Raw genomic sequence first — 10,323 nt, forward strand, 5'->3', positions numbered from 1 at the left:
TTGAATCCCCCCACCCCCACCCCCCAGCTCGTGGGAGACTTTTGGTTGATTCTCTAAGTCCTTGAAACTCTGGCTCTAGCTGACGAAGTGTCTTGAGAGTGTGTTTTCTAGCCTCCAGCCTCTGAGCTAGGCCAGCAGCCATGTAGACTGTGTAGGCTTTTCGGGTTTTAAAGACAGCACCTCCCGTGTAGCCTTGGCTGGCCTTGAACTCATAGAGACCCCACCTGCACCCTGAGTGCTGCAATTAAAGGCAATGGCCACCATCTCCCGCTGTGTAGGCTTTTGTTGGTGAACACTGAGGCGCTCAGAGGAGCTCAGTGCTCCCCAAATGTGTACCCTAGGTTCTGGGGTCCTGGGGCACATGTGGTGGGAATGCTTGCTTTCCTTCAGCTGAAGATTTTCCCAAGTACAAGATGGGTGCTTCCTGCCTATACCTAGAGAGAGCTATGGCCCTGTAAAGCCACCAGCCTATGTCCCAGATGTCACAGTGATAATAAAGGAATGTAGGATTGAGGCCAATCGAGGATAAGGTCACACCGTGGTGGATAGATTGAGTGAAGACCTCCCTCATCCCTGTCCTGAGCAGGTGAAGAGAGGTCCCCAGGCCATGCCCGCCACAATGCCAGCACAGGCCCCACTTACCCAGTGGGTCTCCATCCACAACACTGTACTCCACCTGCCCATTGGGACCGGAGTCCCGGTCATGGGCCAGGAATGTCCACACTCTGGGCCCTGGTTGGCCCTCAGTGACATCGAATGGTCCTTCATAGTCCCGAGGGAAAGTGGGCACATTGTCATTGATGTCATTCACGTTCACGAGCACCTGAGAAGTGAACAGTTTAGCCAGGATTGGCCCCAGATGCCTGGAGACACTCAGCCATTGCACCTTGTACTGGGTCTGGTGCTGGCACCAGGGGCTAAAGGGAACGCACAATGTCACGGTGGGGGGGCATTTAACACCCTTGTGTTTGTGTGCTTTGGTATGTTTGTCTCTGTGTGTAGTTGTGTGTGTCTCTCTATGTGTGTCTCTGTGTGTATATGCAGTTGTATGTATATGTGTGTCTGTGTATGCAGTTGTGTGTGTCTATGTGTGTATGTGTGTTTAATTGTGTGTATATGTGTCTCTGTGTGTTTCTGTTGTTGTGTGTGGATGTGTGTCTATGTGTATGTGTCTATATGTGTGTGTACTTGGTGCTGGGAAATGACCTTGCACATGAAGGTCACTTTACCACTGACCTTCACCCCATCTTCCCTCCTTCTCCCCCCTTTGACACAGGGTCTTCCTATATAGCTGAGCTGGTCTTGAACCTCTAATCCCCCCCTGTCTCTACTTTCTGTGTGCCTTTATGGGCATAACTGACTAACAATACCACCATAGGTTAACTCATCCTTATACTCTGGTCATCCCATGTGGTCCCGTGTGCTGCTCCCATATCCTGAACTGTAGCTTTTACTCATGAGGAAACAGAAGTTCAGGGAGGTTAAGTGATTTGTCTAGAGTCACATAGCCAGGAAATGAAAGAGCTGGGATCTGAATCACTGCTAATTTGACCAGAAGGCATGCTTTTCCCATGAGAGGGAAGAAGGCAGGGGTTTTCACTCATCTGCTAGACACAGCCACAGAGAAGTTCAGCGACTACCTCAAAGTAACACAGCAAGTCTGGATGAGCTGCTGAGATAAACAGGAGCCCTTGCTTGCAGGCATTTCCTCCCAACGGGAGTTTCCCTTTCCTTTTCCCTTCCATCAGGGAGCCTCCTGGGTACTCTTTGTTCTCCTTCACCGCCACACTGGGGTTGTATTCCACTTACTGTGGTAGTAGAGGTGAGGCGGTGGGACAAGATGGGACACTGGTCTGTGGCAGTGACAATCAGGGTATAGCGGCCATGACTGATCTCATAGTCTAGCTCCTTGGCAGCAGTAATGACACCCTGGGGACACAGAAAGTCCAAGGGGAGAGGATGATGATGTAACTCTATGGTTATACAAAATAAGGTTCTGACATCCTAGCCACAATTGCTGTGTCTATGCCCATGACAGACATCACTAATCAATCACAGCACCACTGAAGGCAGATAGGTCTTATCCATGAAAGCTTTCTGCCCCATCTCCCCCTGTCACTGGGCACTCCAGTTTCCTTCTAGGCTCTATGTTTGCTCCTTATGCCCTATGATATCACAAAGCTTCCCACCAAGCCCTGAAGAGGGGTTACCCCCTCCCTGCCCCCAGCTGCTGACCGTGCGCCTGTTGATTCGGAAGGTATTGATGATATTGCCTGCCACAATGGCATAGGTAACAGTGCCATTCGGGCCCTCATCCAGGTCCAGCGCCTGGACGGTGATGAGGCTGGTGTTGACTGTGTCCGGGCCCTCGTCCAGCACCACCTCATAATGTGGCTGCTGGAACACAGGAGCATTGTCATTCTCGTCCACGATAGTCACGTACACATGGGTGGTAGCCTGGAGAGAAGAACATGGTCAGATGCCTTGGTCAGGAGGCCAGTGGGATCAAGGTGGATCCAGCTTGCTGTTTAACCAGAAGGTTAAACTCATTCAGTGTGATCCAATGTAGAATCCCAAATAGAGAAGAAAAGAAGAGAGAATGGGTTGAGGAGGATGTCATAGGCTCGTAGGAAAACATGCAGAGGCTTTATTAAAATCAAGCCAGGTAACTCTTTAGGGCCAGGTTGGCAAATGTATTACCGTTTCTGTCTATACTCATGGCAGACATCACCAATCAATCACAACACTGAAGACATCGCCAATCGATCATAACACTGCTGAGGTTAGATACAAGCTTGAAATCTTTGTCAGCACAGTGACCCAATGATTAAAACTGGCATAAAGAGCTAGCCATGGTGCCAAAAAACCCCTATAATTCCATACTTGGGAGGCAGAGGCAGGAGGATTGCTATCCACTCAAAGCCACTTTAGCCTACATAGTAAGACTGAGGCCAGTCACAATTACATAGCGAGACACAGTTTCAAAGATTAACTCTGCAAACCCTCCAGGCACATGGGATGGACCCCAGTAGGTTCCCCAACTCTGAGCATTTCCTGAGATCTTTCTGATAAGTTCACAAGAGGCAAGAACACGAAGTCCATAGCCCAACGTATAAATAAAAAAACAAAACACATATATAGTACTTAAAAGAGGTAGGACATCAGGCTTGGGTGACTTCATGGTTAGAATCTGTTGACCTCTGAAAATTCAAATCTCTAGGACTTGACTTTACTGTAAGAAGTTTCTGTGTTCTGTGATTGACTATCTCTAGCTGAGACTTAGACCATCAGACCATGAGTCATACTCAGCCAATCAGAAATCAGGAACATTTTGCCATGGCTGTCTGGCTCTACACAACCGTGTGTATGTGCATGTGTGTGTGCGTGTGTGTATGTGTGTGTGTGTGTAAAGACAGCCTCCTGGTGTGCTGGTGTTCCTTGTTTTGCTCCTGTGGCCCATGCTGCCTGCGACCCTTGCTGTCTGCCTTTCAAAGTTGGTCAATGGGGGTTCCTGGCAGAAGACCCCTCCATTCCTCACCACAGCCCTGTTCTGGTTCAGGGTCTTCTACTGGGGCCTCTCCGAACTCTAGCTCTTTCTGGGATCCAATGTGTCCCCTCCTTTGCGATGGCTAATACTGACCTTTGTCTTAGCTGAGTTTCTGTTGCTGCACTTAAACAACTCGGGGAGGAAAGGGTTACATTTGGCTTACATTTCCCCATCACAATCCTGGAGGGAAGTCAGGGCGGGAGCTCAAGTGTGGTCATACATTTTTCTGAACACACTTCTTGCCTTTGAAGAGACTGAACTATTTTTTAAAGATTTTTTTTATATGAGTACACTGTAGCTGTCTTCAGACACACCAGAAGAGGGCATCAGATCCCATTACAGATGGTTGTAAGCCACCATGTGGTGGCTGGGAGCTGAACTCAGGACCTCTGGAAGAGCAGCCAGTACTCTTGACCTCTGTGTCATCTCACCAGCCCAAGACTTGAACTTTTGCTGGATCTTGCAGCAAGTTAATAATATGCTTTGAGATCATTTAAGACTATATAGTTAGCCTTCTGCCCTCAGCTTAAGTTTGACCTGCCTTTAAGAGAACAGCACAAACCAGTCTTCGTATGCCTTGGATTTCCCCCATGCAACCAGCCTTTCAACCTAAGCTAATGCACAGTTTCAATCTTAAGTTATATTCTCTTCCATGTCCCTGACACAGAATAGTGTGTGTGTGTGTGTGTGTGTGTGTGTGTGTGTGTGTGTGTGTGTGTGTGTGTGTGTGTGGTGGTAATTATTTCCTGAAAGCAGCCAACAGGTTAAAAGCAACTTTAAGCAACAAATACCCCACACATGTTGGAAGTCACATTTGTGTGGCTTGAGTGCTGTTCTGGGTCTCTTGAGTAATGTTTTCCCCCATAAAGCTCTATTAGAGAATCCATCATTTTTATATCATGATTTCTGTGTTCTTTAATAAATACAGAGCAAAGCCTTTGTTAGGGAGAGAGATACAGAGAAAGACACAGATCTCTCTGACTCTGTCTGCCTGCCTGCCTGTCTGTCTGTCTGTCTGTCTGTCTGTCTCTCTCTCTCTCTCTCACACACACACACACACACACACACACACACAGAGAGAGAGAGAGAGAGAGAGAGAGAGAGAGAGAGAGAGAAAGAGAAAGAGAGACAGAGACAGAGAGACAGACAGAGGCAGAGACAGACAGAGGCAGAGAGACAGACAGAGACAGACAGAGACAGAGAGAGAGCAGGTAATTACAGGCAGACAAAACACACGGGCATAATGGATAGGTAACAGGGACTGACCAGTCAGACAAAAGAACCAACAACCATAACTACAAATAGACAAAAAACACACAGAGAAGGGCTGCAGAGATGGCTCAGTGGTTAAGAGCACTGACTGCTCTTCCAGAGGTCCTGAGCTCAATTTCCAGCAACCACATGATGGCTCACAACCATCTGTAATGGGATCTGATGCCCTCTTCTGGTGTGTCTGAAGATAGCTACAGTGTACTCATATACATTAAACAAACATTTTAAGAAAACACAGAGAAAGTGGAAAATTCAAACTTGAGCTCTCTCTTGGTCATCTACTTCAAGAGCAAGATTCTTTCTCATCCCTTAATGCTATATAGACACATTTGGATAGATATTCCTTCTGTGATGTCTTTAGTGTGTAACCAGTGCACTCGATCAGGAACCCAGAGTCAGGAACTGAAGCAGAGACCATGGCGGAACGCTGCTTACTGGATTGATCAGTTTAGTTTCTAACACAGCGCAGACCCACCTACCTAGGAATGGTTCACCCACGGTGGGCTGGGCTCTTCCACCATGATCAGTCATGGAGAAAAGGCCCCACAGACTTGCCACAGGCAATCCCTCAACTGAGGTTGTCCTCTTCAAGCTGACAGGACAATTGTCAACTTGAAAGGGTCTAGAATCATCAAGGAGACAAGCTTCTGGTATGTCTGTGAGAGTTTCCAAACTGGGTTGAGATGGGAGAGCCCACACTACTGCGAGCCAGGCCAGTCCATGAGTTGCCCCTCCCCCCTCCCTCTCCCTCTCTCTGATTCTAGACTATGGATACAATATGACCAGCTGCCTTATTTCCTAGTGTCACAACATAACAATAACATAAATAGAATAATAATAAAAACATTTTAAGCACACGCTAAGCCCCTGCACGCATTTCCCGCTGCCTTAATCACTACTTAATCTCTTCCTTGCCATGAAGGGCTGAGTGTGAGCCAAAACAAACCCTTCCACCCTTAAGTTCCTCTTGTCAGACATTCTGTTACAGCGACAAGGACCGTCACTAACATCCCTCTTCCTCATGCATCATGATGGCTGTGTCTGCTGGTTTCTAGGTGCTTGGTTAGCCCCCTCTGAAGAGTTCCTCCATTAAACTTTTGAGTCAAGTCTTTTCTTCATATGGCACACCACTCCTGCAGGGACCCTGGTCAAAGCAAGCCACTTGCTCTGGTTTGAATAGGAAACGTCCCCACAGGTTTGTACATGGAGGCTGTGTCCTCTGTTGACCATGCACTTCTGAAGGTGATAGAATCTTTGGGAAGTGGGGCCAAGCTGGAAGGAGAGGTTGTGTGTGTGTGTGTGTGTGGGGCCCTGGATGATTATACCCAGTGCCCAGTCCATCCCTCTCTTGAGCTTGCTGCCCACTATGAGATGGGGAACCTACAACACATCTTCCTACCTCTATGATGTTCTGCTCAAGTGTGTGGGGGCCAAGCAACCACAGACAGAGCTTCTAAAACAGTAAGCAAGACACACTATTCTCCTTTAAGTTGTTCTCTCAGGTGGTGTGTGTGTGTGCATGTGTGCGTGTGTGTGCGCGCACACGCATGCACACATATACATGTTTCAAGAGTGTGTGGAGGCAGAAGTCCCCAGTAATTATCTTAATTATATTTTAGCACTGAAGCAAAATATCAATTTATTTCACGAATTGGACCATGGATTCTGAACACTCTAAGCACATACCCTGCTATGGAGTTATTTCATCGGTACCAAGAAACTTTTATTTTATTTCACATTTACAGGGGCCAGCAAAATGGCTCAGCAGATAAGGGCACTTGCTGTTAAGCTCTACTGACTCAGGTTCAATCCCTGGCATCCACACGGTAGAAAAAGAACCAAGTCCTACAAGTTGACCTCTTATCTCCATACATGCATTATGGTATGTGTGTTACTCTCCATATATATATCATATATATATATATAGAGAGAGATGGCTCAGTGGTTAAAAACACTGACTGCTCTTACAAAGGTCCTGAGTTCAATTCCTAGTAACCACATGGTAGCTCTCGCAACCATCTATAATGGAATCCGATGCCCTCTTCTGGTGTGTCTGAAGACAGCTGCAGTGTACTTATGTAAATAAATAAAATAATCTTTAAAAAAATTTAACACTTTGTTCTTAGTTCTGTCTGTCCCCGAAGCTAACTTCACAGTGATGGAGACATGGAAAGACTTTAGAATTAAGAAGGGGGTCACTGCCCCGAGGAGGTGATGACTCTTAGGATAATAAATAGCTCTGTATCTTGGGGACAGGGTCTTTGAAGACTGTTTCCAAAGTAGGCTGGGCCAGTAGCCTTGAGACATAGCCTGTGTAGCTTTGGGCACTGGCAATGTCGTAGTCAAAGATGTTTATCTGAGAAGTAGCCTGTGTGACATTAAGTTGGCACTTCCTCTCTGGGCATTTACTGTGTGCGAAATAATGGACCTGCCTTGACCTTGATATTCTTCCTAGTGCAGATGGTCTGGGGCTGTCTCACTGTTGGTAGCCCTGTGGACTGAACCCCGCTGCTAAATACAAAGTACTTGGATCTTAGAGTCCCTAAGGAATCTTTAACAAGGCAACAAAGATGGGGAAGGGAAGCAGCGAGATGGCTCAATCGCTCTAAGCACTTGTCACCAAGCCTCACAACCTGATATCAATCTCTGGGACCTACATGGTGGAAAGAGAAAAAACAGCTTCTGCTATTGTCTTCTGTCCTTCAGGAGCTTGGCATGCAAGAACCTGCATCCGTATAAATACACAGGCAGAGCAAATAAATAAATAAATGTGTGTAAAGGATAGTAGTCATTTGAGGGGGAGAAAGCACTTGCTAACATTTCTCACTGGGGTGGAGAAAGGCCTCGCACTGAGGCTGAAATAGACCGGACACTAGAACAGCCTTCCCGTCCCTTCAAAATCTCTCCCATGCCCTCTGCAGTTCAGGTGGGTTTTTATATTTCTCTTCCTAATACATGGCACCATGTGACACCATAATGCCCGTCAGGGAAGGCCTCACACTCTCCTTGTGTTCTGCACGGTCGTGATTACAGTTATGAACGTTTGCCTCCCCCGACTTCAGCTTGAACCTTACCCTGCCCCAGTCTCTGCAGCCATTACTAAGAGACAAGAACAGGCTGGAGAACAGCCTTCTCATGGCCACTGTCCCATACCCCTTGACAGTCCCTGGAAGTGAGTCTGACACCACTCAGGCTGCTGGGGCTGGAGGGTGGGGGACTTGAACAGGATTGCCCCCTGCTGTGTCTTGTTCTGTGTCCCTTTCTGATTTCTTTGGCTTCTGAGCTGAGGAGGAAGTTGGACCCCCGTTGCCTGCCCTGATTTTCAGGAGGGTTTGAGGTTTGCTAGGCCAGGCCCACAGCTTGGGCAATGCCTGTGTCTTCCTGTGGTGCAACCCAAGGATGCTCAGTGCTGGGGGCAGGGGCTGTCAGGGGAGGAAGGGGCAGTGTGGGGGAGGTGTTCCGCTCTCCCCTGGAAGGGCCCTACTTCAGCTCTGGGGAGGATGGCTGGGGTGGGAAGAGGGTCTAGTGTCAACCTCATCTCTACTCATCTCTAGTGTCTTGGCTGCCCTCTGGCAAAATAGAATATTCATTCTATGACCAAGAAGGACCCAACGCTGTCTCACCAGATGGGGTCCCAAGGTCAGGTTCACACTCAGGGACCTGACTTACGTTTTGGCAGCTTCTGGGGATCTCATGCCAGGGCGTTTGCTAGCTTTAGGCTTATACCAAGCCTGCAGAAGGTCACCGAATAATAACAGGATACACTATCCTCCTTTTTTCTTTTTCTTTTTCTTTTTTTTTTCTATTTTTTGGAGCTGGGGACCGAACCCAGGGCCTTCTAGCAAGCGCTCTACCACTGAGCTAAATCCCCAAACCCCCCCCCCCCCACTATCCTCCTTCTGAGGTAGCCTTCCTTACCTAGTAGCCTGAGTGGGCATGCCTATAGAGCCTGTGAGAGGCCGTCCACATCATCCACAATTTGTAGCTACCATTTGCCCATCCCAACCCCACCCCCAGCCTAATCCCTGACACTGTACTTGGTCTGTCCTCTGTCCTTTAGCCAGGAGCCACTAAGAGTTCAACATCCTTGTCCCTCAATACAGTCACCCCTGCATTGGTCACCTCGGCCACTCTATCCAGACAGGGCTTACTCTCAGGTCTGTCCCTCAGGTGACAGTGCAGTTGACAGCCTTTTTACCTGCATCTTGTATAAGGGACTTGAACATAAGGGAGCCAGGGAGGCTGGGCCTGGTGGGACAGCTTTACAATCTCAGATACTTGAGAGGCCAGTGGTACAAAGGCTGTGATAAATTCAAGACGCTTCTGGAAAACTTTCCCAGAAGTTAAGAGAAACAAAGAAAGAAACAAAGAAGCCAAGGAACAAAGGAAGATGGTGATACATTTTAGGAGCAGTGCAATTGTCTAGCTCGGATGAAGCCCGGGAACCAATGCCTAGCCTTAAAACAGAGTGAAAAAGAGAATCATTGGGGGTTGGGATCCTCCCCAACCCTGCCCCTACCCCTGTTGGCAGCCCAGAACGTATGTATCCCTGTGTCTGACTCAACTTTGGAGAAGCTGGGCATGATGGTGCCCACCTGTACTCCCAGCATTCAGGAGGCAGAGGCAGAAGAATTAGAAGTTCAAGATTATACACACACACACACACACACACACACACACACACACACACAGTGGTGGGAGACCATGGTCCTCAAAACCAGGTAGGTTTGGGAGGGCAGAAGAACTCAGGTAAGGAATTAACTGGCTGCTACCTCAGATCAGGTCTTGAAAGAAGCACTGACAGAAAGGGGTGGAGGAGGGGCTCCAAGTTCAGGCCAGGAAGGAACAGAGCGGAGCCAGCTCTAAGTGATCACGAGTACATGGATGACTGTATGAGGGCCAGGAGGACAGCATGAGAATGAGTCTGTAGGGGGCCATGAAGGTGCACTCTTGCAATCCCAGCATGCATTAAGCTGAGGTAGAAGAATCTTGAGGCCAGCCTGAGCTACATGGCAACATCCTGTCTCAAAAAGCTAACACATTAAAAACCACAAACAAAACCCCACCCAAACAAAACAACACAAACCACACAAAAACAAAACTCCAGGTAAGTTAAAAACAAAATACCAACAAGACGGAATCAAAGGAACCCATGAAGAACTGCACAGCCATGGGTAAAGCCCTGGGGGAGAGACGCTGAGAGGATCCTATGGGGCACACCAACAGATGCAGAAGTACGTCCTGAGGTTGGGAAGTTCTGGGCTTGTGCATGCTCTGCCCGTGTTTCAGGTGTGTTGGCTGGTGGGTGTGATTGTGCCAGGATATATCAGCTGCAGGGCACACAGGCGCAGAATGGGCTAAACTCTCTCCCAATTGCTAAACTCGTTGCAGACATCAGAATACCCATTTACCCTGGGCTCTAGAGCAGAGATCCAAAGTTCCTGCCTGCAGACTAGGAGAACTGCAAGGCAAACTGGGTAAGACTTGGATCCACTTTTCAGTAT

At 48.1% G+C, this 10,323-nt stretch overlaps 1 protein-coding gene across 11 annotated transcripts in view; it reads right to left on the minus strand.

Annotated features, from left to right (window-relative positions):
- Cdh23 (cadherin-related 23) overlaps nucleotides 1-10,323 on the minus strand; it is a 382,501-nt gene that overhangs the window by 30,866 nt on the left and 341,312 nt on the right. For all 11 annotated transcript variants that reach the window (XM_063278917.1, XM_063278916.1, XM_063278914.1 and 8 more), the window contains 3 exons: nucleotides 2,236-2,457; nucleotides 1,810-1,929; nucleotides 643-823 (listed from right to left, as the gene is read on the minus strand). In XM_063278917.1, coding sequence (XP_063134987.1) covers nucleotides 643-823; nucleotides 1,810-1,929; nucleotides 2,236-2,457 — 523 coding nt within the window. The remainder of the gene's footprint in view (nucleotides 1-642; nucleotides 824-1,809; nucleotides 1,930-2,235; nucleotides 2,458-10,323) is intronic.

The sequence above is a fragment of the Rattus norvegicus genome, chromosome 20, assembly GCF_036323735.1.
Source record: "Rattus norvegicus strain BN/NHsdMcwi chromosome 20, GRCr8, whole genome shotgun sequence".
In the NCBI taxonomy this organism is placed as follows: Eukaryota; Metazoa; Chordata; class Mammalia; order Rodentia; family Muridae; genus Rattus; species Rattus norvegicus.